Source organism: Geotrypetes seraphini, chromosome 2 (genome assembly GCF_902459505.1).
Source record: "Geotrypetes seraphini chromosome 2, aGeoSer1.1, whole genome shotgun sequence".
Classification (NCBI taxonomy): domain Eukaryota; kingdom Metazoa; phylum Chordata; class Amphibia; order Gymnophiona; family Dermophiidae; genus Geotrypetes; species Geotrypetes seraphini.
Window position 1 is genome coordinate 266,230,583 of NC_047085.1, and position 27,885 is coordinate 266,258,467.

At 45.1% G+C, this 27,885-nt stretch overlaps 1 protein-coding gene across 9 annotated transcripts in view; it reads right to left on the reverse strand.

Moving 5' to 3' along the window:
• The window catches only part of GABBR2 (gamma-aminobutyric acid type B receptor subunit 2), a 1,059,696-nt gene that overhangs the window by 229,622 nt on the left and 802,189 nt on the right, over nt 1-27,885 (reverse strand). For all 9 annotated transcript variants that reach the window (XM_033929595.1, XM_033929596.1, XM_033929597.1 and 6 more), the window contains one exon: nt 14,822-14,902. In XM_033929595.1, coding sequence (XP_033785486.1) covers nt 14,822-14,902 — 81 coding nt within the window. The remainder of the gene's footprint in view (nt 1-14,821; nt 14,903-27,885) is intronic.

Genomic DNA, 27,885 nt, shown 5'->3' on the forward strand with positions numbered 1-27,885 from the left:
TTGCTCAAGGGTTCTGGTTGATGTTCAAAATGATTTACAGAGGCATTTTCAATATGATATCTAAATCAAATTTTGCACATAAAAGAGAAGAAATAAACTCTGTACCAAACGCAGGCCCTGCAGCCGAAACACGGCTCATGCCAGGTCCGGTTTCATGTTCTGTTATACATCGTCATTAAAGTACCATTTTTAGGTTTGAAGGTCTGGTTTTCTCTCCTTTTAAATCCAGTTTTGGGACATTTTGGGAAAACTGTCCAAAATCCATTAGAGAAAACAGCCATTTTCAAGCCATTTGTTAGAAGTTTTTGAGCTTAGAATATCAATCGTTCAGGACTATTTTCAGAAAAAATAATGGGCTAGATTCACTAAGGACACCAATCGTGTCCCGACCACCTTGCGACCCGATTTTCCTCTGACCCGATTCACTAACCTCTTGGCCATTCATCCTCCAATTCGATCCATGCATACAAATGAGGGGAAAAGGCATGTAAAGTAGGCAGGCAGTGATTCTCTAACAAAAAACTGGAATATCGACTGGACTGCTGGGGACCAGTTGCTTACGTCCTTTTCGAATGCATCTCCTGCTCTCTACCCCAACTTTCCTGCTCTCTGCCCCGACTTTCCTGCTCTCTGCCCCGACTTTCCTGCTCTCTGGCCCGATCACCACCCTGCTTCTGCCATGACTCTCCTTGCCTTTCCCGCAGTATGAGCCTGTGGGTTTAAAGCGGTTTAAAACCACGGGCTTTGAAGTAAAAAAAAAAAAAAATGTCGCTGCTCAGTAAGCATCTACAGATGGTCTGCGCATGCGTCGGGTTCGCTATTCAGCAATCCATGCAGTCGGTTGGGAGCGTGATTCCGATCGTCCCCATTTGCATGAGGACGTGTCGTGAATCAACCTCCCCGGCCATGGATCGAACCTGGATCAGATCGGTTGGGGAGTTTAGTGAATCTGGCCCCAAGTCCAAGGAAAAATCACACAAAAACAAGCCATTAAAATATAAGCAGGGGCTAGCATTCTTAACAAACTGGCCACACAGACAACCCAGAAGAGCAGTGGGGCTCCCTAGAGAGCACAGCAGTGAACTTCACATAAAAGGTCCCAGGTATACGTCTCAGCATTACACCCTTACATTGAATGGGGAGCCTTCCGCCGGCTTCATTGTTTTATCCATCAAAACCCCCAAGTCCTTTTCTAGTTTGCCTTCCCCCAGTACCATCCCCCCCATCGTGTAGTTATACATCGGGTTTCCATTCCCTATGTGCAAGACTTTACATTTCTCTACATTGAAGCTCATCTGCGGTGACATTCAAAACAAAGGCCAATCAGAGACTTCCTTAGACTCCTCCCTAAGGAAGTCCCTGATTGGTTGAGGTGCTCCAGGCCCTTCCAAAGGGAGGAGCCCGAGGTGTCTTAGTCAATCATGGCCTTAGGCCCCTCCCCATGCATCTGATGATGCATCGGGGTGTGGCCTGAGGCGTGGAGCAGGAGGGACTGAGCACCCCACCTGCTCCCAATGATCTACTAAGGTACAGGAAGGGGGTAGGCCTGGCCCGGTCATCCGGCTGGCCTCGGAGGATGCCTGGAGCAGGAGGGACTGAGCACCCCTCCTGCTCCCAACTTTTAGGTACAAGGGAGGTGTCGGGCCGGGCCTGGCCTGACCAGGGGTGGGGCACTCTGGTTGGGGTGGTGCAGTGGGCCGGTCGGGGGGCAGTGTCAGATGGTGGCAAGAGGGAGTGGGCATCCCTCTTGGTATTTGTGGGTTGCCGGGGGGGGGATCATGTTTTTCGGGGGGGCCTTCAGTCGTTTTTTGACAGGCCTGCCTGTCTTTTCATTTTTTTTTAATGGGGCAGATATTTTGCGTGTGTAACACATGCAAAATATCTGTGCCATGGGAAAAAAAATGAATAATAAAAAAAAAAGACAGGCAGGCCGGTCACAGTGGCGTACCTAGGGTATGTGGCACCCGGGGCCCATCATTTTTTGACACCCCCCCCTATGTAAAAAAATATTTTTTTGTAATGACCATGAAACAGAATAAATGGTCAGAATAGAAACAGGCAGTGAAAATTTTCTTATATTCCAAACATAACATAACATAAATTATGTCTGAATTGTCATGACATCAGAAGTACATATGGAGTAGTTGCAGGTGATGCTTGGGACAGTTCTGATTGTGTTAGTTCGGTTTTATGTGTTTTTTGAATAGAAGGGTTTTTATTTCTTTATTGAAGGTTTTGTAGTCTGTGGTCAAGGTCAATAGGTTGTAGAGTTGGGGGTCGAGTGTTGCAGCTCGAATGGCTAGGAGGTTGTCGAACAGTTTTTTTTCTTTTGACGTTTTTGGTTGGAGGGTGTGTGAATGGTGCGTGAGTTCTCCTATGTCTGTTTGAAGTGGATTGAATTATTTAGCTGAAGAAATTAGTTACCCCCTCATCCCACACACATTAATTCTCTTCCATTTTTGTTCCCATTATAAAAAACACTGATAAGTTCCCAGAAAAAAAATACATTAAAATAAGAAGTGAAAACAAAGGCCCCTACAGATGAGAACATAACATAAGAATAGCCTAACTGGGTCAGACCAATGGTCCATCATGCCCAGTAGCCCATTCTCATGGTAGCCAATCCAGGACACTAATACCTGGTTAAAACCCAAAGAGTAGCAACATTCCATGCTACCGATCCAGGGCAAGCAGACACTTCCCCCATGTCTTAATAACAGATTATGGACTTTTCCTCCAGGAATTTGTCCAAATCTTTCTTAAAACCAGCTATACTATCTGCTTTTACCATAACTTCTGGCCACTTCATTTTTAAGTTTAGATCTTTCCTTTCAAACAGAGACCTTGCTAGATGTCAAATACAGCACAAGGTAACTTCACATGGACTTAGCTGTGCAGGAAATGTGAATCTCCTCATACACCCACCATATAGTGCAAAAATGTGCAAAGGTCTGTTTTTTTCTTTCGATCACTACATAGCCTAATGCCACACAAGCAGCGCTGTTACAAACATATTCTGTAGGTCAATGCTAAGGATAACAAAGTTTCCTTCCTTGGACCAGAAGGAGATAAACCACTGGAAGAGATCCCAAAACAACACCCAAAGACCCACTCAGTGTGTGAACCAGTTGAGTGGAGTGGACTAATTGGGGGGTGGAAATGGGCCCGGAGTTTGCTCAGCAGAATTTCCCAGACCACCTCTTCCTCTCAACACATTGACACGCTGCCACCATCACCACTAGGAACACCTCACTGGGTAGGCCAGCTATGCTATAAACTTTATAAAACACATTATTATATTTTCTTATAAAGCACATATTTTAACTGAACTCTCTGACATCCTCAGCCTTTCCATTCACAAAAATAGAAGGAAGAAAAGTTCCCATTTCCTGCTGTCTCATGTCCCCGGCCTATACAATATTTTTTTTTCTGCAGACCCTTCAAAAGTCTGACCAAATCCTCGTTTCACTTGCATTATAAAGTACTGAGGATGCCATCTCTCCCCAATCCCAGATCCTAAAGTCTAAGACAGTAGCGCAAACTAATGCTGCCAGATACAGGAAAAAAAATTTTGATTCGATTCAGCCCTATTGAATTGGTTTTTCAATTCGATTTTCCTGCCCAGTTGGGTGATTTTTTTCAAAACTCCTGGTGGGTTTTATAGCTTTTTCACCCCCTTTGGCTTCTCCTAACCACACTGGCGCTGTGGTGTAAATAAAATAAAGAAACAAAAAGGACTTTTCCTCTCTCTGTTAAATCCTAGCTCACGTTTGCAGTCCAACACCAGCTCTGGCAGGATACACATTTCAAATCTGACATATTATAATCACAAAACAGAAAATAAAATTAATTTTTCTACCTTTTGTTGTCTGGTTATATTTCAAATCTTGTTGGTCCAAGGCTCTGGTTTTCTTCTGATAACTTGCTTGCCAGGGTCTCCTTCTTTCTGCATGCTAACCATCCATCTGCCAACTCTGTCCTCCCTTTCCATTTCCCTTCCCTCCCCAGGAAGTCTGGTATCTTTCCTTTTTTTCATCTCCCTCCACAGATCCACCTTTTCTTAAATACCCTTTCATCCGGCATCTCTCCCTCCTTCCCCACCATCCCAGAGTCCACCATCTCTCCCTTTCTTTTCCTAATTACCCTCCTATCCAGTATCTCTATCCCTCCTCCACACCATCCCTTGTGTCCAATTTCTCTCCCTTTCTGTTCCTTCCCTCCCTAAATCCCATGGTCCATCATCTCTCTCCCTCTCCTCTATTTTCAGACCCATTATTTCTTCCCCCCCCAAAGTTTGGCATATGCACGTCTCTTTGAACACCCCCTTCCCTCCGTGTACTTCTAAATCATGGTCCCCCCCAAAGGCCTGTCCCCCCTTAAAGGTCTGCCTGTCCCCCCTTGAAGGCCTGCACCCCCCTTGAAGGCCTGTCCCATCCCCTTGTAGGCCTGTCCCCCCTTGAAGGCCTGCCTGCCTGTCCCCCCCTTGAAGGTCTGCACCCCCCGAAGGCCTGCACCCCCCCGAAGGCCTGTCCCCCACTTGAAGGCCTGTCCCACCCCCTTGTAGCTTCTCCCCCCCCCTTGTAGACCTGTCCCCCCTTGAAGGCCTGCCTGCCTGCCTTTCCCCCCCTTGAAGGCCTGTCCCCCCTTGAAGGCCTGCACCCCCTTGAAGGCCTGCACCCCCCCTCGAAGGCCTGCACTCCCTTGAAGGTCTGCACCCCCCCCCGAAGGCCTGTCCCCCACTTGAAGGCCTGTCCCACCCCCTTGTAGCTTCTCCCCCCTTGTAGGCCTGTCCCCCCCTTGAAGGCCTGCCTACCTGCCTTTCCCCCCTTGAAGGCCTGCACCCCCCCCCCGAAGGCCTGCACTCCCTTGAAGGCCTGCACCCCCCCCGAAGGCCTGTCCCCCCCCTTGAAGGCCTGTCCCACCCCCTTGTAGGCCTGTCCCCCCCTTGTAGGCCTGTCCCCCCTTTAAAGCCTGCCTGCCTGCCTTTCCCCCCCTTGAAGGCCTGTCTCCCCCTTGAAGGCCTGCACCCCCCCTTGAAGGCCTGTCCCACCCCCTTGTAGGCCTGTCCCACCCCCTTGTAGGCCTGTCCCCCCCTTGAAAGCCTGCCTGCCTTTCCCCCCTTGAAGGCCTGTTCCCCCCCTTGAAGGCCTGTTCCCCCCTTGAAGGTCTGCACCCCCCCAAAGGCCTACACCCCCCCCGAAGGCCTGCACCCCCCCTGAAGGCCTGCCTGCCCCCCTTGAAGGCCTGCACCCCTTGAAGGTCTGCACCCCCCCCCCCCCGAAGGCCTGTCCCCCCTTGAAGGCCTGCTTGCCTGCCTGTCACCCCCTTCCCCTTGAAAGCCTGCTTGCCTGCCCGCCCGCCCCACCCCGAAGGACCGCTCGCCCCCCTGGCCTCCCCGCACCACCTATGAAGCAGCCGCAGCAGGATCGCGAAGTCAGCGTCAGCGATCCCTGCGCTGCTTCCTGCGCCACGGTCCCACCCCTCCTCTGACGTCAGAGGAGGGGCGGGATCGCTGCGCAGGAAGCAGCGCAGGGATCGCTGACGCTGACTTCGCAATCCTGCTGCGGGCTGCTTCACAGGTGATGCAGGAAGGTCAGTGGGGCGAGCGGTCCTTCGGGGGTGGCGGGGGACTGAACGGCAAGGCCGGGAACACCCCCTTAGGGCTGGCACCCGGGGCGCACCGCCCCCCCCGCCCCCCCCGCCCCCCCCCCGCCCCCCCCCGCCCCCCCTTGGTACGCCACTGGCCTGTCAAAAAACCTGCAAACCTGTCGGTAACTCAGTTACCAACAGGTCTGCAGCAGTCTGGTTTGCCAATAGTAAAACCCGATTCAAAATAGCTAAGCAATTGTTAGTGAATCAATCGCTTGGCTATTTTGCATGGGGTTTTGCTAATTTGCAAGGGAGGATCGGGATCGGATCGCTACTGCCTTTAGTGAATGGGGTTGGAGGGAAGTTTGGTCATAGTTGGGCCATAGTTGGCTATTTTCTGCTGAATATGCTGTTCTCTGGATTGGCTAGTTACTGGCTATGTACTGGCTATATGTTGTGATAGACAGCCAAATGAGCTCTACTGAACTGAAAGAATTGCTTCATAAAGAGCTGGACAGTTTTTGCATACTAATTTTCAAACTCATTTGCATGTACTGATGCAAGCAATGCAGGCTCAGGCTGATGCTGCAAACACAACTCTTAAGGTAGCACCAACTGCAAGTGAAAACACCAGCTTCTTCTGCTTCTATGAATCAAATAAAGGGGACAACACTGTGTAGTCGGAACTCGATCTCTTCTTGGATAATGCTGCATGTGATATATCCAATCTCCAGCGCTATTTAAATGTGAAAGAAGTGTTTATTCTGAAGAATACAAGCCTTCCATCAAGCGCACCAGTGGAGAGACTCATCAGCATCGGTGGAAAAATTCTTACATCACGTAGGAACAGTTTAACTGGTGAGCAATTTTAAATGCTTTCAATGCTCAGAACCAATAAGAAACTCATTTGAAAATAAAATATTTGTTGTTGTAATGTTCATATAGTTAATAAATAAAGTAACTATTAACTACCTAGTTAAGAACAAAAGAACATAAGAATAGCCTTACTGGGTCAGACCAATGGTCCATCAAGTCCAGTAGCCCATTCTCATGGTGGCCAATCCAGGTCACTAGTACCTGGCCAAAACCCAAGGTGTAGCAATATTCCATGCTACCAATACAGGCTTCCCCCATGTCTCTCTCAATAACAGACTATGGACTTTTCCTCCAGGAACTTGTCTGAACCTTTCTTAAAACCAGCTACGCTATCTGCTCTTACCACATTTCCTGGCAATGCGTTCCAGAGCTTAACTATTCTCTGAGTGGACAAAAAAATTCCTCCTATTGGTTTTAAAGATATTTCCATGTAACTTCATCGAGTGTCCCCTAGTCTTTGTAATTTTTGACAGAGTAAAAAAAATCGATCCACTTGTACCCATTCTACTTCACTAAGGATTTTGTAGACTTCAATCATATCTCCCCTCAGCCTTCTCTTTTCCAAGCTGAAGAGCCCTAACCGTTTTAGTCTTTCCTCATACAAGAGGAGTTCCATTCCCTTTACCATCTTGGTCGCTCTTCTTTGAACCTTTTCTAGCACCACTATATCTTTCTTGAGATAAGGAGACCAGAATTGAACGCAATATTGCAAATGAGGTCACACCATGAAGCGATACAGGGGCATTAGTTAATTTTTTAGTAACTAGTAAAGTAACTATTTACATTTAGTAAAGAGTAACTGAAATCAGCAACTAGTTACTTTTTATCCCATATAACTAGTAATGGTAACTAGTTACTTTTTTATAGTAACTAGCACAGCACTGAAATTTCTTAGACACAGTGGCGTGGCGAGGAAAGCTGGTAGCCGGGGTGGTGGCACCCAGCATCACTGTACCTTGCTCCCCCCTTCCCCGCTGCTTGAGCGCCACCCGTGTACTTCTTGAAATGTTTGCCGGCGTGAGCAGCATCTTCCACCCGCTGCTTGCACCAGCCTTGGCTCCCTTCTAACATCATGTCCTGGTCCTGCAACCAGGAAGTGACATCGGAAGGGAGCTGAGGCTAGTGCGAGCAGCAAGTAGAAGATGCTTCTTGCGCCAGTGAACATTTAAAGAGATTAATGGGGGACGGAGAGAAGAGGAGGCATTCTACGCCACTGCTTGGGGAGCCACTTCCCATACCTTCAAATGAACTACGAGAAGCAGTTCTAATTTCAGAATCTGATACATTCTTGTGATCCTCTTATTAATCAACTAATTCTATATATTCCTGGATGAGCTATACGGTCTCAAGTTCATAACCGCTATGCAATCCATCTATTTTAGGGGATGACTAGAGCCCATGAGAATATACCATTTTTTTCCAGCACTATTATTATGGAACTTTCTACTATATTATTTGCATACTGAATCAAACTTAGAGAAATCTAAAGAGGATACGAAGACTTTCCCCCTCTTTTATGAATGCATAGTGAAGGTTTTAGTGCCGGCAGTGGCGGTTGAAAGGAAAGGATAAGTTTTCTGTCTCTGTCTATGCTGGAAGTAATCAAATGTAGAATGTTCGTGTTTACTCTCTTAATGGTTTGGGAAGAGGTCATTTAATCATGTTAACGAAGTTTCGTCTTTAAGACAATAAAGGCTCAAACCCCCCTGCCATGTACATATCCTACTCACACACCCCCTCCCCTCTCTTGTCCATCCCCCTTTTCCTGTGATGGTTACCACTGACCCATGTGAAAGATATATAACTGAATGTACTCTGAAAATAAAACAGGCTATCCCTTTAGAACACTCTGCGTATTCTTTCTTTCTAAGGGGAACTACCTCCAGACGTCTGAAATAGATGATAGAATGTTTGCAGGACGATTTCGGGACCAAGAAACAGATCTTGTTCGTTTCAGCGGTAACTGCTCCAACGCTCATAGGAATTCTATGATCATCGGAGCAGTTACCACCGCTGCTGGCGCTAAAACCTGTTTTCTAATAAACGGATGTGGAGGGGCATTTTCGATATGGTATCTAAATCTGAATTTAGACATTTTGCAGCATACGTCCAAAAATCAAGTAGGGAACATGACTATTTTCAAAACAGAAAAAAGTCTCTCTCTTTTTGATTCAAATATGGCCATTTCTTAGATGCATTTGCCCTTAGATATTTTGGGGGGGTAAATTGTTCAAAAAGATTGACAAAGTCTAAATGAAAAGTAGCATCATTCTTAGTGAACTGGTTACACTGACATCTCAGCAGAGCTGGGAGACACCCTAGAGGGCACTGTAGTGAACTTCACATAAAAGGTCATAGGTTTATTATTTTATCATATCCTCCTTACATTGTATAACGAGCCCTTCAAAATCTGCTGTACCCAACTGTATACCACCCTAATAACCCTTATGCCTACAGGTGTCACTTATACATCAGTATAGTAGGTGGAAGCCCTTCAAAATCCACCCAAAACCTTTCACCCAAGTGTACTAGTTAGACAGGGTTATGGGCCTGGGTCCCCATCTCTATAGTTCACTGCACTGATCATTAGGCTACTTCAGGGACCTGCTTGTGGTTCTAATAGGATTAGCCATAACATCTAAAGCTGGCATGAACTGGGAAGGTGTCAATAACATCTGAGGGAGTAAAGGGGGGGAGGGGCATGCCTTCATGCCTCCGATGATAATCTGGTCAGTTTGGGCACTTATTTGTTATTGAAACAGATCTAGCTTCAAACATCCAAGTTTTGCCCTTGCTGTTTTCTGCAGCAAAAAGTCCAAATCAAAGGTCCACTCTATTCCCGCCCAAAACATGCCCCCTTGAGATTTAGACATACTGTAAACAAAATGTCCAAATGCCATTTTTTTAGACATTTTTCTCTTTTTATCTGATGTGTATTTGTTTTATTTACTGTAGATGTATATATCTTAATTCTAAAATTTGATTTTTATTTAGAAGCAGACTTGCAAACCACTCTGATTTTAGAAACAAAGAAACATGATGGCAGATAAAGGCCAAATGGCCCATCTAGTCCGCAGTAACCATTATCTCATTCTCTCTCCGAGAGATCCCATGTGCCTATCCCAGGCCCTTTTGAATTCAGACACAGTCTCTGTCTCCACCACCTCTTCTGGGAGACTGTTCCATGCATCTACCACCCTTTCTGTAAAGAAAAGTATTTCCTTAGATTACTCCAGAGCCTATCACCTCTTAACTTCATCCTATGCCCTCTCATTGCAGTTTCCTTTCAAATTAAAGAGACTTGACTCATGCACATTTACGTAGGTATTTAAACGTCTCTATCATATCTCCCCTCTCCCGCCTTTCCTCCAAAGTACACAGATTGAGATTGTTAAGTCTGTCCCCATACGCCTTATGATGAAGGCCACATACCCTTTTAGTAGCCTTCCTCTGAACTGACTCCATCCTTTTTATATATTTTTGAAAGTACTGCCTCCAGAATTGTACACAATATTCTAAATGAGGTCTCACCAAAGTCTTATACAGGGGCATCAATACCTCCTTTATCCTACTAGCCATACCTCTCCCTATGCAACCTAGCATCCTTCTAGCTTTCGCCATCACCTTTTCAACCTGTTTGGCTTCCTTAAGATCATCACATACAATCACACCCAAGTCTTTTGTTGTGCAAATAAGCTCTTCACTCCCTAATCTGTACCATTCCCTCAGGTTTTTGCAGCCCAAATGCATAACCTTGCATATATTAGCATTAAATTTTAGCTGCCAAATTTCAGGCCATTCTTCAAGCTTTGCCAGGTCTTTCTTCATGTTATTCACACCATTGGATGTGTCTACTCTTGCAGATTTTGGTATCATCCGCAAAGAGGCAAATCTTACCCGACAATCCTTCAGCAATATCGTTTATAAAAATGTTAAAAATAACAGACGCAAGAACAGAACCATGAGGCACACCACCAGTAATATCCTTTTCCTCAGAGTGATCTCCATTGATCACTACCCTCTGTCGCCTTCCACTCAACTAGTTCTTGACCCAGCCCATCATTCCCAAGGGCACTCAGTTTATTTATTAGACGTCTTGTGTGGAACACTGTCAAAAGCTTTGCTAAAATCTAAATAAAACACATCTAGCACACATCCTCTAGCCAATTCTCTGGTCACCCAGTCAAAGAAATTGATCAAATTTATCTGACAAGACCTACTTCAAGTGAATCCATATTGCCTCCAGTCCTGTAACTTGACCATTCTCTGTTTTAAAAGTGTTTCTATTAATTTGCTTACCACAGAAGTCAGACTTACTGGCCTGTAATTTTCTACTTCTTCCTTATTTCCACTTTTGTGGAGAGGGACCACATCCGCCCTTCTCCAGTCCTCCAGTACCACTCCTGGCTCTAAAGACTCATTGAAAAGGTCAGTCAGAGGAGCTACCAGAACTTCTCTAAGTTCCTTCAGCACCCAAAGATGTACACCATCCATCCCCAGGGCCGACATCAGGGCAGTACCACCAGTCCTGCATTCAGGGGCCCGGAGCTGACAGGGGGCCCGGGCTCCCCCAGGGTCCTAGGCCACAGTCTAGGGGGAGGGGCGGTCCGCCCCACGTGGACAGGAGAGAGCTGGATGGGGGACCCGCGGAGTTCAATACATCTCGAGCTGCGAGGCTCATCTTCTGTTCCTGCCTGCCCTGCCGCTCACATATAGCCGATCGCAAGTGTTCCCCGATGTCAGCGCTGACGTCGGAGGGAGGGCTTAAGCAAAGCCTGCCCTCCGACGTCAGCGCTGACGTCGGAGAATACTTCCGGTCGGCTATTTGTGCGCGGCAGGGCAGGCAGGAACAGAAGACGAGCCTCGCGGCTCGAGATGTATTGAACTCCGCAGGTCCCCCGTCCAGCTCTCTCCTGTCCACGTGGGGCGGACCTCCCCTCCCCCTAGACTGTGGCCTAGGACCCTGGGGGAGCCCGGGCCCTCTGTCAGCTCCGGGCAGGAAACAGAAGACAAGCCTCGCGGCTTGATCTTCGTTTTGCTGAGAAAGTTGCAAAGATGGGCTGGGAGGCAAACGCGGATCACAAAAGGGGGGAGGGAGTGCGTTTTGGACACAAGGCATGAACTTGGGAGAGAGGAAGGGAGGGAAAGAGATGCTGAGGTGGGGGAGGGAATGGGTTTTTGGACACAGAAGGCATGGACTTGGGAGAGAGAAAGGGAGGGAAAGAGATGCTGAGGTGGGGGAGGGAATGAGTTTTTGGACACAGAAGGCATGGACTTGGGAGAGAGGAAGGGAGGGAAAGAGATGGTTGTGTACATGGGGAATAGAAGAAAGGAGAATTTTTGGTCATAGGGAGGGAGTGAGGTACAGAAAGTGGCATACCAGGGTGGGGGGGTGGTCCGCCCCGCCCTGGGTTTACGTCCCAAGGGGGTGCACAGCTGGCCACCCTCCAGTGTTCTCCCTAGGCCTGCAAACTGCGGCTCTTTAGTCACTTGAGTGCCACCGCCGCCATCAGGAACAGGCCGGCGCCAAGTTCTCCCTGCTTTTCCCTGTGGGGCCAGCCAACTCTCGCCACTTGCGTCAATTCTGACGTCAGAGAGGACGTTCTGGGCCAGCCAATCACTGCCTGGCTGGCCTAGAACATCCTCTCCGACGTTAGAATTGACGTCGGGTGGCGAGAGTTGGTCGGCTCCGCGGGGAAGAGAAGCAGGGCGAACTCGGCGCTGGCCTGTTCCCGATGGCGGCAGTGGCAGCCTATTCCCCAGTGGCGGTGGCAGCATTTTCCCAATGGTGGTGGCATAGGGGAGGGCAGGGAGAAAGAAAGAAAGGGGGGACAGGAAGCCAGAAAGAAAGAAAGGGGGCAGGGTGAAACAAAGAAAAATGGGACACGGAAAGAGAGAGAGAGAAAGACAGACATACAGAACGAAAGAGGGTGTGGAGAGAGAAAGAAGGGGGCAGGGTGAGAGAGAGAAAAACAGACATACAGAAAGAAAGGGGGTATGGAGAGAGAAAAAGAAAGAAGGGGCAGGGTGAAACAAAGAAAAAGTTTGGGGAGGGAATGAGGTCTGGAGGAGAGGAAGCATACAGGAGGCTGAAAGAAGGGAAGAAATATTGGATGCACAGTCAGAAGAATAAAGTGCAACCAGAGACTGATGAAATTACCAAAGGTAGGAAAAAATGGTTTTATTTTCAATTTAGTGATCAAAATGTGTCTGCTTTGAGAATTTATATATGCTGTCTATATTTTGCACTATGGCCCCCTTTTACTAAACCGCAATAGCGTTTTTTAGCGCAGGGAGCCTATGAGCGTTGAGAGCAGCGTGGGGCATTCAACGCAGCTCCCTACGCTAAAAACCGCTATCGCGTTTTAGTAAAAAGGGAGGGGGAATATTTGTCTATTTTTGTATAGTTGTTACTGAGGTGACATTGCATAAAGTCATCTGCCTTGACCTCTTTGAAAACCCGCGGAATATAAATGATAATTAACATTTTCTCTGCGTACAGCGTGCTTTGTGTTTTTAAAATTTTATTGTTGGTAGATCATTTTGACTTCGCCACAAAGGTAAGGGGGGAGGGAGGGAGGGGAACTGCTGAAAGACATCTAATAATCCTTGAAGGCTTGACTGTGCAGGGAATTTAATCATGTTTTGTTATGTGACTGGCATTATTTAGACTTTAATTTCTATGAATGAATAGAATGAAAATGATATAAATTACTTGCTTGTTTTTATGTGCCTGTGCTGAAGGAAAGTGGAGAGAGAGTGGGCTGAGGATGCTGAAGGGAAATGGGGAAGAGAGAATGGGGAGAAGACGCTGATTTATAAATTGACAATTGTACAGAATATTGTTTCTTTTTTATATTCCTCTATAGCTGCATGTTAATGATGTGCTCATATGCACTTATTTATCATCATAACATATACATCATCATTAACATGCAGCTGTGGATGTGTAAGGACAGGCTGAGGAGGATGGATGGGAAGGAAGGAAGGTGCACATATCAACATATCGTAAATTTTTAACATGCATGATGCAGCTATAGGCAAGCAGAGGAGGATGGGATCATACAGATGTGTATGTTCAGATATGCGCTCAGATGTGTATTTTTTTCTGATATATTTATTAAGCTTACAGTATTTATAAAAAAACATTTAATACTTGTTACAAAAAATATTGTGCAATTGTGATCTACTTCTGGCCTACAAAGGTCAAAAGAAATCCTTAACTGAGATTTTACATTCAAAAGTGAATTATAGCTACTAGCACTATTATTTATTAGTTATTTATTATGCAGATGTTTGTTAGTTTGTTATTAGTTCAGTATTAGACATATGTTAGTTTAGAATAGATAGGTATAGATTAGTTTAGTTTAGGTTAGGTTAGGGCCCTGCTGAAAGAGTCTACCTTGACGTGGTTGCAGGCTTACAAATCTTTTGGTCAAAGAGTGCGGCGACAGAGAAAAGTATGTGTGTATTCGGCCCATGGAAGAAGGGGGGTTCGAGGGGGAAGGGGTGCGTGGGGGGCCCAATAGGATTGCTCAGTAAGGGGCCCAGAAATTTCTGATGGCGGCCCTGCCCCTGACACCCCCCCAGCAGCAGAATGAATACCCACACCCTCCCGCCACCAAGCAGCCCCCCCTTCCCCACCAGCAGCAGAAGAAATGCCCATTTCCTCCCGCCGCCAAGTAACCCTCCCAACACCCTCTGGCAGCGGGAGGGATGCCCACTTCCTCCTGACGCCGTACCCCTGACGATCCCTTGTGCCTCCGGCAACCCCTGCTCCCCCCCTTACCTTGTTTATGAAGGCTGGCCAGAGGGATGCCTTCTACCTCTGGCCAGCAGGCCTGCCTCTTCAAAATGGCGGGCTTTCCCCTCCTTGGTATATCCTGGGATGCGCCGGGGAGGAGCCTAAGGCTCTGATTGGCCAGAACATCTATGTGGCCATATTTTTAAAAATGATGCTGGACAGATGTTCATGTCCCTGCTTCAGTTTGAAAAATGGCTATTCATTTTGGACACTTTCAATGCAAAAATGGCCATCTCACAACCGCAATTGAAACAGAAAATCTAGTTAGTTTTCCTGTTTGATTATGGCTGCGAGATGAATGGGTTTGTTTGTTTTTTTTAAAGATATGAGCAAGACATTTTTTTGTGACTTGAATATTTTTTTTTTAATGACCCTCAGTGAATCTCCAAAATATACAAATCCATCTCAAGCACATTTAGTAATTTGTATTTTCATGCACCAAAACAAAGGCAGTCAAAAACCCATTAGAATTTGGACTTATATATATATTTAACTGTGATTGCTGCCAACCATTCCATGTCTGATGTATATATGGCAAGTGCCCTGTCCTACCTTGAAATCTGATGCTGTCATTGAATAGCTCCAAACTGTCAGCTACAGCATTATATTCTCCCACTTTCACTTCTTTGCCATCTGTAGAGAAACAAGATAGGTGATTCAAAATTAGATGCACAGAATGCATAGAGGGTCCTCTTATAGTTTTTCACTGGTAGAGGTTTCGAACATCAGGATCTCCGAGATTACAGAGATGCAGAAGATATGTAGAGCAAAGACAAAAGTTGTTTGAGGGAAGAGAAGCCAACGCATGTGAACGCAATTCTATAACTAGGTGCCTGCGGTTTTGCACCCCTTTGGGTATGTCAATACACAGAAAAGGAGTACTAAGCACCTTAAGCAATATTCTAAGAACACACTCATGAGAGCTATAGCATTAACTACAAGGGGGCGAACACATGGGATGGCATGGGTAGAGCTCCCAATTACACATGTGACTTAATTAATACTGTAAGATAGGCATGTTCCAGCCACCTTTAGGCACCCACAGTTAGTCCAGGTCTATTGCTAAATGCTAGGTTCACCAATACCGAGTTATACTAGTGTTCTCTGAGTACCAGGTATCATTTTAGAATATGCTCCTTCTGCACATTATCAGGGTGCTTAACTGGAGGTGCCCTGCTATAGAATTGGCTATAGAATTCATCACCTAATAAGACCTTCGCTCTACACATTTTTCCCCCCTACAAACCCAAAACAATCTCTCAGGCAATCCCAACCCCCTCTCACATCCCCTCCCCTCTCAAGCCCGCTTACATTTCCACCCCCACCCCCTTTCTTCTGCAATATTCCCCTCACACATTTGTAATTCACTGAATGTCCAGCCTTCTTTCGATGTGAACCGCCTAGAAGTCGTCTGACTATGGCGGTATAGAAAAATAAAGTTATTATTATTATTAGATAATAGCAAAATCTTTACAATTATTCCCTACTGCAGGGACCACTGATTCTTTGGGTAAGTTCCGAGTATTACATTTCAATGACTAAAAAAGAGTACACACACCGTAAAAGAAATATGGAATGGAATGGACCTCACTTAACTTCTTCATGGATAAGATTAGACTGCTACGGTTGATTTCCAACTGCTTTCAAAAATGTAGAAGGGATAAATATCAAACTCCCTTGCAGGATAAAAACATGAGAAGAACTACTCTGTATCTTGGTTAAGATAATATTATGCAGGAAAATCAAAACCTTCCTCTGGTGATGGCAGCCATTGCTTAAGCATGGCAGATTCAGGGCACATCATTGCAGGGTTGTGGAATGATCCTCAGCCGAGAATCATCACTGCAATGACTATACTTTACACAAGGGCTCTATTTGGGAAATGGGTTGTCCAGCTCAGGACATTCACATTTCTTCCAGTAGTTTATAAAAAGTTTCATTTAAACATTGTATATTTACCAAAACATCACTTTTGTGTTTTCCATGTATTTTGGAACAGAGTGTTTTGACCCTTGAAGGAAGGCAAACTTTCACCAAAACATGGTGCCATATCAGGTCCCTTGTACATATTTGGATTTAAACAATAAAACTATCCCCCCCCTTTTACTAAACCACAATAGTGTTTTTTTAGCGCAGGGAGCCGTGCTGAATGACCCCTGCTGCTCCAGATGCTCATAGGAACTCTATGAGCGTTGGGAGCCACATGGGTTATTCAGCGTGGCTCCCTGCACTAGAAACCGCTATCACGGTTTACTAAAAGGGGAGCTATGATTTTACCCTGAGCACTCACTTTTTTTTAGGGGGGTGAGGAAGTCCCATGTTCAGACCTACATTTTGTTTACTGGCATCCATTTTACTAACATATACATGCAGATAAAGGCCCCCTTTTACAAAGACGATTATCGTGGCAGGCTGCGGTAATCACCCTGATGTCCACAGAGGATCACTGGGTATCGGAGTGTTTGCCATATGGCAGGGATCTCAAAATCCCTCCTTGAGAGCCGTAATCCAGTCGGGTTTTCAGGATTTCCTCAATGAATATGCATTGAAAGCAGTGAATGCACGTAGATCTCATGCATATTCATTGGGGAAATCCTGAAAACCCGACTGGATTACGGCTCTCAAGGAGGGACTTTGAGATCCCTGCCATACGGCAATTGCTACCATGTCTTTGTAAAAGGGGGAGGGGGAAGTGCAATGTCACTCAAGGTTTTACATGTGTAAGCGGTAGCATCCTCATTTGTAATCTGCATATACAAGAGGAACCAGTGAAGGAGTGGAGTGACATAACTCATTTTAATCAATTTTTCAAGTAGTGTCAGACCCTACAAAAGTTAGTGCAAGTGCTCCATGCATTACTGACAGAGACCTCAAATCCAATTGATCAGACAGCATAGAAATTTATTAAACAATACGGTACTTTTAGTTCCCATTGAAAATAGGACCTCCATGTATACTTTTTTAAGCCATCCAAACCATGCCTCCTTGAAATCTCTGCATTCAGGTCATCTATACTTATGAATAGCAGCTTTCTGAAATTGCCATTTACATGTTAATGCAATCTATATACATAAATGCCTAGATATTTACCTTTATAGATTAGTTTCTTTGTGTTTTCAGACAATAGCCTACTAGTTCCGTTCCGGGAACCCCCGCGAATGCTGAAAAAACGCGAATACTGTTTTAGCCAGGGGGGGGGGGAAGACAGGAGAGGGCAGCTGGAGAAGCAGGAGAGAGCAGCCAGAGCACCAGCGAGTGAAGGAAATCACTTACGGTATGCTCCGACCGCCTCTTCCTGCACTAAAGTCAGGCCTCACAAATCAGGAAAAGGGTAGAAGGGTATAGATAGAGTATTACTATACAGGTCCTGGACCTGATGGGCCGCCGCGTGAGCGGACTGCTGGGCATGATGGACCTCTGGTCTGACCTAGCAGAGGCACTGCTTATGTGCTTATGTACTGGGCAGAGCCTTACTATTTAAAGGTCAGGTGTAATGATTTGGAGGTTTCTGAATATGTCATCTGACCCAGCCAGCAGAAGGGTGCACAACTTACAAAGATACATGTGACAAGGTTTATCTCTCTGCCTGCTCAGGAATCAGAAATAATTGGTCTCATCTCTTTCAGCTGTGTGATTGAATCTTCACACATGTGCTCTATATCCCTACAGCTCTACTATGAAATGTTATAGAAAAAGGGATGTGACTCTTTTCTTCTCTTTTGCTCTATTTCTCTTAATCATAAAATCAAACAAGACTTGCTTTCTCTTCCTTTCTGTCACTCTCCAAGCCTCCCTGCAGTCAACAGACACCTCTCTCTACCTCCATCTCTACAAGCAAGATCATCACAAGCTCTTTCTGCAAGCAAGCTAAAAGAACTGAAGAACCATCTCCATGTACTCCACAGAAATACAGTGTACTGATTTACAGAAGTAACAGGATATCCTGACAGAACCTCGCTGAGTTATCTTTCAGGACAGAGTATGTGTGTCAAGGAGAGATCAGCGCAACGGAAGTGCTTGGATAGTATCATCAGCTGAAGCAAGTAGGAGAGGGAGCTGTACTTGCTGCCAGAGGACCCTTGCAGCTGGTGGGGCTTGGGGATCCCTACCAAAAAGGTATTTAATGTTTTGAGTTGGCTTGTGGGGGGGGGGGGGAGATGTGGAGATCACCTAGTTTGCCCAGTGGACCATCTAAAATTTGAGGTCTGGCTACACCTCTGCATGCGAGTATATTAATCCTGTGTGAAATAGTTTAGGATTAAAACAAAATCGCTGTTGATTGAAGGAAATCATAGACTTATGTTTTCTGCTATTATGACTTGTACAGTCACAGTCAGTTGGGGTTAAAGAAAAGAAATGTGGGGCAGTACAGTATTCAGTGATTCTCACAGAAGGCCATTGCTGACATACAGAAATGGGAGTTGCACAGAAACAGAATGAGATAGTCACGTTATTTAAATAACAGAGTTTATTATTTATATTCCACCTTTAAACAAGGAAGATTACAACTAAACATACACAATTAAAAAATAACAAAACAAACATCAAAAAAATCAAAATTGTCAAATCATATAAAAGGCATCAACCATCATACTTCATCTTACAAAACAGTGATGCTTTAACAATTTGTTAAATTTACACAAATCTGTTTATTGCTTGATGTATTTTGGCAGCCTGATCCACTCAGCAGGTCCTGCACATAGGAAAGTACTAGATCTCATAGTCATTAAATGTAATTTCTTATGATTTGGAATAACCAAATTATAATGTTTAGCAGAGTGCAATGGTCAAGAGGGTGAATAGGGCATCCAAAAATCCTGTAGGTATTTTGGTGATAAATGATGTACACTTAGACAGACCAAGAGTCGATGGTTCGAGAACCGGTATACCCAGAGGATACCATGCAGGAAGATAGCGGGGAAGACTCATCAGATCAAAGGCAAAACAGAAATCTTGACGGATCGAAAGGGACACAAGAGGGAAAGAAATGCAAGAAAGTAACAGGCCGCAGACTCAAGTGTATGTACACGAACACAAGGAGTCTATGGAATAAGATGGGGGAATTGGAAGCTATGGAACAAAAAGATAACCTTGACATTATCGGCATCATGGAAACATGGTGGAATGAGAAAAATGTCTGGGACACTGTGCTACTGGGATACAAGCTATACCGCAGAGACAGAGTGGGTCAGAAAGGTGGAAGAATTGCTCTATACGTCAAAGAGGGAATTGAGTCTACTGGAGAGAACACGCTGGAAACTAAAAATAAGTTAGAGTCTCTATGGGTCAAAATTCCGGGAACACATGGAATGGAAATGAAGATCAGTACAAAAGGAAGTGGGAACGGACAATGAACACTCCACTGAAGAACACTGATGTAAAACCAACTTGTTTATTTCATAAATGGACACAAGCAGAAGCTGTGGACCAGACACAGCACTGTGTTTTGGTGTCTGAGGAACGCCTGCATCAGGGGTCACTAAAAATGGAACCAAACCTGTGGCGTATATGTTCACAGATGACAGGTCTGGGATAAAACAAAGCTCGGTCCAACTAACATGCCAGAGTAACCAAAATCACTGAAAAGTCCGGTGCAAGCCAATGCCAGGATGAGGGAAGATGGACCTACGGCTGGAGAGATGGTCATGCACCAGGGGCACGGACCTGTGGCTAGAGAGGCAAGAGAAGATGGAGAGGACAGCAATTGTCGTGGGGGACTCCATCATCAGACAAGTCGACAGCCACATAGCGGGAGGAAGATAGGATCGGCTGGTGACCTGCCTACCGGGAGCCAAGGTAGAAGATATAGGATACAGTTACCGAGGCGCAAAATCTAAATATACCGCTTATCAACAAGGGATCCAAGAGGAAAAAGAACATGGAACCGGCTTGGCTTACTGTAGCGATGAAGGAAGCGATCAGAGACAAGAAGACTTCATTTAAGGAATGGAAAAGGTCAATAATGGACGAAAACTTGAAAAAAACAAACAACATCAGAGCAGGTACCATAAAGCGGTAAGAGGGGCCAGAAGAGACTATGAGGAAAAAATAGCCAAGGAGTCAAAAAACTTCAAGCCGTTCTTTTGATATATTAAGGAAAACGACCCGCGAAGGAAGCAGTGGGGCCATTGGATAACCATGGAATAAAGGGAGTGCTAAAGGAGGACAAAGCCATCGCCGACAAACTGAACACAATTTTTGCGTCTGTATTTACCAAAGAGGATATACACAATATACCGGAAACTGACAGACTATAAGCAGCAAACAAAGACGGGAAACTGACAGAGTTGACGGTCAGTCTAGAAGAGGTATGCAGGCAGATTAATAGGCTTAAAAACGATAAATCCCTGGGACTAGATGGCATTCATCCGAGGGTAATCAAGGAACTGAAAGAGGCTATAGCTGAACTGCTTCAACTAATAGCCAATCTGTCGATCAAATCAGGAAGGATTCTGGAAGACCGGAAAGTGGTGAATGTTATGCCGATTTTCAGGAAAGGCTCAAGGGGAGATCCGGGAAACTACAGACTGGTGAGAGTCTGACCTTGGTACTGGGAAAGATGGTAGAGACGCTGATAAAGGACCGCATAATTGATCACCTTGACGGACACAATCTGATAAGGACCAGCCAGCATGGCTTCAGCAAAGGAAGATCTTACTGCACTTCTTCGAGGGAGTAAACAGGAAGATAGACAAGGGTGACCCGGTCGACACTGTATATCTGGATTTTCAGAAGGCGTTCGACAAGGTTCCGCATGAACGACTACTTTGAAAAATTGCGAGCCATGGAATCGAGGGTGAAATACTCACGTGGATTAAAAACTGGCTGGCGGATAGGAAACAGAGAGTGGGGATAAATGGACAATACTCGGACTGGAAAAGCATCACGAGTGGAGTGCCACAGGGTTCGGTGCTTGGACCCGTGCTCAACATATTTATAAACGACCTGGAAATTGGTACGATGAATGAGGTGATTAAATTTGCAGACGATACGAAGTTATTCAGAGTAGTGAAGACGCAGGAGGATTGCGAAGACCTGCAACGTGACATAAACATGCTCGAGAAATGGGCCGCGACATGGCAAATGAGGTTTACCGTGGATAAGTGTAAGGTGATGCATGTCGGTAACAAAAATCTTATATATGAATACAGGATGTCCGGTGCAGTACTTGGAGAGACCCCCCAGGAAAGAGACTTGGGAGTACTGGTTGACAAGTCAATGAAGCCGTCCGTACAATGCGCGGTGGCAAAAAGGGCAAACAGAATGCTAGAAATGATTAAGAAGGGGTTCATGAACAGATCGGAGAAGGTTATCATGCCATGGTACGGGCCATGGTACACTGTCACCTGGAATACTACATCCAGCACTGGTCGCCGTACATGAAGGACACAGTACTACTTGAAAGGGTCTAGAGAAGAGCGACTAAAATGGTTAAGGGGCTGGAGAAGTTGCCATAGAGTGAGAGATAAGAGAAATTGGGCCTCTTCTCCCTTAAAAAAAGGAGACTGAGAGGGTATAAGATCAAAACATTCCAGATAATGAAGGCAATAGACTTAGTAGATAAAGGGCTAGATTCTCAAAGCAAACCGATTGTGTACTGATCGGTTTGCGACCCCTTTGCGCCCTGATTTCCCTCCGGCCCGATTCACTTACCTCTCTGCCGACCATCCTCCGATCTGCGTATGCAAATAAGGGCAACGGCATGTAAAGTAGGCAGGGACACGATTCACTAACCAAAACCCTGCAACACTGACTGGGCTGGCCAAACACAAATAAGCGACTGCTGAGGATCAGTCGCTCAAGCCCTTTCCGACTGCCCTGCCTTCTGCTGCCCTGCTCTCTGCCCTGTCAGCCCTGATCTCCTGCTGCCCTGAACGCCTCCTGTAGCCCCAACTCTCCTGCTACTCTGATCTCCTGCCTGCCTTGAACGCCTCCTGCAGCTCAGACTCTCCCGCTGCCCCGGATCACCTGCCTGCCCCGACTCTTCCACCCTTCCCCACAGTGCACGCCTGTGTGGTTTTAACCCACGGGCTTAAGCATGTTAAAACCACAGGCTCCCAAAAAGTTAAAAAAATAAAAAATAAAATAAAATCTCTGCCGGTCTCGGAGGTCCAGTGCATGCACAGACCATCTACAGATGATCTGCGCATGTGCTGGGATCACTATAGAGCGATCCGGGCAGGCAGATGGAGCATTCCTCTGATCGCCTCCTTCTGCATATTGTAGTTTGGAGAATTTATCGGACCAGCTCGGATCGGGCCCGATCAGGCAGGTTCGTGAATCTAGCCCCAAGACAAGTTGTTCACCTCTCCAAGGTAGCGAGAAGGAGAGGGCACTCTCTAAAGTTAAAAGGGGATAGATTCCGTACAAATGTAAGGAAGTTCTTCTTCACCCAGAGAGAGGTAGAAAACTGGAACGCTCTTCTAGAGGCTGTTATAGGGGAAAACACCCTCCAGGAATTCAAGACAAAGTTAGACAAGTTCCTGCTGAACCAGAACGTACGCAGGTAGGGCTAGTCTCAGTTAGGGCACTGGTCTTTGACCTATGGGCCGCCGCATGAGCAGACTGCTGGGGCACGATGAAACACTGGTCTGTCCTAGCAGCAGCAATTCTTATGTTCTTATGTTAACAACAACAACTTATGCTTTACCTTATGGTCAGCAACAACTTATAGTTTACTTTATGGTCAGCCAATACAATGATATGAAATATAAAATACAAAAATTCTTGGAGATTATTCTAATAAATAGGCACTCTCAAATAAACAAATGTAAAATCAAGCCATATAAGTCCATCTAATTAACTAATGTAATAGTGCTAAGTGAATGTGCTCAGTACCCCCACTCACACCGGTCATTTGAACTAAGACTAATGGGACAGAGGACCATTGTTGCAACATCCTGTCCTCCATCACCGTGTTCAAAATAACTATTTAATACAAGTTTTAGTGACATGTATATACTGATCTCAATGAATGAATTGGTCAATTGAAATAAATCAAATGAATATAGCCATTTATCGGCATATAGATCAAACTTGTATAGTTGTTAGAGTCTTATGTTGATCTCATATCTAGTGATTACTACTGTCCAAGTGTCCAAAGGGAGTGTCCCAACCACCACATGTGTCAGTCACCAAAATTTGGAAATCAAAAAAAGGAAAAAAATGTTGTCATCCGTGATGGGTTTCCAAGTCCCAAACAAATCCACATGCTCCAAAAACAAGTTGCAAAACGCACCCGATTGTGCTTAAACAAAAAGCAGGTTGAATAGAACTCAGTTCACCCCTCAACTCCTGCTGAGTTTCAAATCTCTTCATCAGGAGGAATGATGTAATTCAAATGACTGGTCCAAATGACTGGTATGAGTGGGGGTACTGAGCACTATTACATTAGTTAATTTGATAGACTTATAGGGCTTGATTTTACCTTTGTTTATTTAAGGCATTAATGTTTTTGTTATGAAATATGAAGTAATATGTTCATATTTCCTAATCCCAAACAAATTTTGAATAATAGAATTTTGAACAAATACCTGGCACATAGTATAGCCCTATTATACAGATATAAACTGGCTTTAGACAGAATTTGCTTTCCTCAAAAGTATGTGAAGACATGAGAGGTCAGACAGTGACCTCCTCAAGTTAACCTCTTGACTGACTCTTTTAAATTATGCATGTACAGCTTGTTATCACTATATGAGCTTTCTGCCAGAACAGGTAGTGCCAGAGGTCATCACTCATTAGTGAGGGGAGGTTAACAACATTAGCAAGCATTATGTTACAAATTTTATGCAGTAATGAACCATGTACTGTATGTATTATCCTGGGTGTACTTAAGAAAAATCACAGTTTTGAAACACTGTATAAGAAACTGCACAAAGCTTTGTAGTTCAGACAGAGAATCTGATTGCTGAATCTCTGTCTCTCAGTGCTGATATAATGAACACTTTCACATACTGCTATGAGGATTGGTTATTGGATGGGAATCTGGAGACCTTGAATTGGACTGTTTCGGGTTTCCCAGGGATACCGGTTACCGCTTGGCGCCTGGTAAGAAATTTATTCTTAATACAGTGCTGTATATAACAGTTGTGGGTTTGTTTGTTTGTTGTTTTTTTTATTCCTTTAATGCCTCTGGATCTCTCACTTTTCTTCTCTCCTGCCAGTACAAAGCCAATCTGGCATTATACACACTTTAAAAGTGGTTTATTTGACTGAATAATTTGGCCAAATACTTCTGCTTGCACTTTTGTTATTTCTATTTCATAAGCACTTAAATTCCACTAATTACAGTGCATAAGATAAATATCCCACTCCTCCCCTCCATCAATAAAAAAAAAATAAACCAAAAAGATATCCCCCCCACCCATCCTCCCCGTCCTGGACATGTATAAAAATAAACAAAATATTTTTAAACCTAGATAACTATATTGAATTAATAAAGGATGTCAACGGCCCCCAAACCAAATTAAATAATTTACTAAGCCCCAACATATCCGCATTCATTTTTTCACATTTGTACCCTAAACATAAACTGGCCAAAACGAAAAGTTGAGGCGATCGCAATTCTTTGTAAAAGAAGCCCTTAGTGCTTCACAATTTTGGAGATATTCTTCTTTCCTATTTGAAGGATCCTTAAGCCCCCTCTGGGTGGCACCCTCTTTTCCTGATTGAGAGGCTTACAGGTCTGTCCCATAATGATGCAAATGTAAGCTCCCTTCTAGAGGTGCTTAGGCAAATTCCTAGATCCAGCCCATATTAAATTAAAATAAAATAGGCTGATAATATTAACACAGATGGTAATTGCAGTTCAATAAGATGTTATACGAGGGTCATTTCCAGTGTTCCCTCTAAGCGGGCGGGTGTTGTGAGCAAACTTTTTTCACTGTGAGCTAAAAATATCGGGCGCCAGCAAGTTATGAGCCAAATAAATATGTTGTCAAGGCATCAGGCCAGCTTAAGTTCCAGGCCAGTTATGGAACTGAATTTAAGATTTGTAGGTTCATGGGGACATACTCTAGTCCGTATAGTGTAACAGGAAAATTTACAAAGGGAAACTCTCTAAGGCATAAAGAACACATGGGATTTGCTTATGAAACTGATATGTATTCTCAGCCACATAAACTTCAGCCCTGTCTCTTTTCGGCCAGGTGATATTAACTATTCTATTTCAAGCATGAGTAGGTTTCATTGCAGATGGAAGGGCTATTTTACTAATCATTTAACCTGTCTTAACTGTTTAGATACAAGGATCCAATGCTGGTAGAGCTATCCTCCCTATTTAACCCGATTAGTATCTGGCCCCAAACTGTTGTCAAGTACCAGCCAGACTCCACTGAAGAACACAGTATACATAGGCAGCGGAACGCTTTTTTGTTTGGGAGGCCCAAAAGCTGCACCTTAGACCTCTACCCCAGACCTGTCCAAGCTCCTCCCTTGACCTCACCCCCATAATAATAGCACTAATTGTATACACCATTTCTTCCATTCATTTTTCATAGACATACAATATAATCTTATTAATAATACACAATGGTAATCACAAAATTAAACTACACAAAGTGCACTCTTTTTTTTCTCCCCACCACTGCACAGCATTTCTTCCTCTCTACTCCACCCCCCATGTGCAATGTCTTCCTCTCTCTCTCTCATTCCTTCCCTTGCTGCAAAGGGAGTGGGGAAAGCTTGTCACCCCTTTCCCTCACCCCTCCATTATCTTACTATTTTCTTCCCCCTTTATTTATCTCCTTCCATCCAGTATGTGTTCTTTCCCCACTTCCATTCAGCATCTGCTCTCCCCTCTCAACTGACATCCATCTGCCTTCTGCTCTCTCTCCCTTCTTCTCACTTCCATCATCTGTCCCCTTCTCTCTCTCATCTCCTCCATTCCATCATCTGCTCCTTCTCTCTCCCCCCCTCCAACTTCCATTATCTGCCCCCTTCCCCTTACCTTTGCGGGTCACTTTCTTTCCCCTGAGGTGGCTCATGTCAGAGGGGAAGCTTTGGCCGAGCAGAACCGCTTGCAAGGAACAGTGGAACTTACTTGATTGATGTCGATGCTGGGGCCCGTTGCCGTTTGAAGAAGAAAAAAAAAAAAGGTGGAAAAAAGGGACCTGCAAAGGCGAGAGGAAGGGAAACCTTCAGGACAGCTGCTCTTTGCCCTCCTTCAGTGGGCCAAGAATCCAGACCAGCAGCGGCAGCTCTGTATATTTTTAACTTCGGCACAGAGCTGCCCCTAATCAATAGTTTAGCCCGGTTTCATGAAGCAGCTTCGGGGCCTTTGCTAGGCCGGCCCACATCGCATCATCGAAGCGGGCCGGCATAGCAAAGGCCCCGAAGCTGCCTCATGAAACCGCGCTAAACTATTGATTAGGGGCAGCTCTGTGCCGAAGTTAAAAATATACAGAGCTGCCGCTGCTGGTCTGGAGGTGCGGAGACAAGGCAGGAGGCAAACGCGGTGGAAGGCAGGAGTCCCGGCGAAGGCAGGAGTCCAGGCACCGCGACTGCAACAGGAAGTTGCAAGTCAGCTGACGCCAGCCTTTCGTTGCGGCGGGGACCGAATCCTTCGCGGACCGGCAAGATTTTTTTGCGGACCGGCGGTTGAAGAACTGTGCTCTACACTGTGTGCGCTGTGACGATAAACTTGTGCGCTGCGAGGTAATATTTTGTGCGCAAGCGCACGCCAGCGCAGCTTAGCGGGAACACTGGTCATTTCATAAATAATGCACACTATTTTTTTATTTACATGTTTTTTTTTCAAGTATTTCTTTACAATCCTTCAATATAATCTCCCTGCTTTGCAATGACCGAGTCCCAACGTCCAGGAAGTTTAATTATTCCATCCAAGACACCATTTTTGTTCAGTTGCTGAATGGCATGGGTACCAGTGGAAAAAAGCTCTTCCAGGGATGCAAAACAATGTCCACGCATAGGTTGTTTCAACTTTGGAAAAAGGTTGAAGTCTGGTGGACTCATGTCTGGACTGTAGGGAGCATAAGGTAACACCTTCCAACCGTATTTGCATAGTTTTTTAATGACGATATTCCCTATGTGTGAACAAGCGTTGTTGTGAAGAATGAGTGGCCCAGCCTAGAGCAACTGAGGTTGGGTTTTGTGCATTTTTGCAAAAAAAATCACAATACACTGCTGTGACACTTCTTCCACATGGAACTTTGTCTGCAATGATGATGCCTTCGTGATTATAAGCAAATATCATCATTTGTTTGACTTTTGATTGAGCTCGTTGAAATTTTCTGGCTGTGGGGAAGATGGAGCCCTCCACTCATCATTGAGAAACTACACAAATACGGCTGGGATGTATTACCTACAGTCCAGACATGAGTCCACCAGACTTCAATCTTTTTCCAAAGTTGAAACAAACTATGCATGGACATCATTTTGCATCTCTGGAAGAGCTTGGGGAAGGTAGAGCTGTATGTCGTCTGTGTACGAGTGTATTTTGATTTGGTATTTTTTTTGCGATGTCGACTACTGGTTTGCAGTGGCATACCGAGCATATGTGACACCCGGGGCCCATCATTTTTTGGCAACCCCCCCATCTGTACGAAAAACATAATTTTTAGTAACAAGCCACATGTCACATATGAGTACCTAGG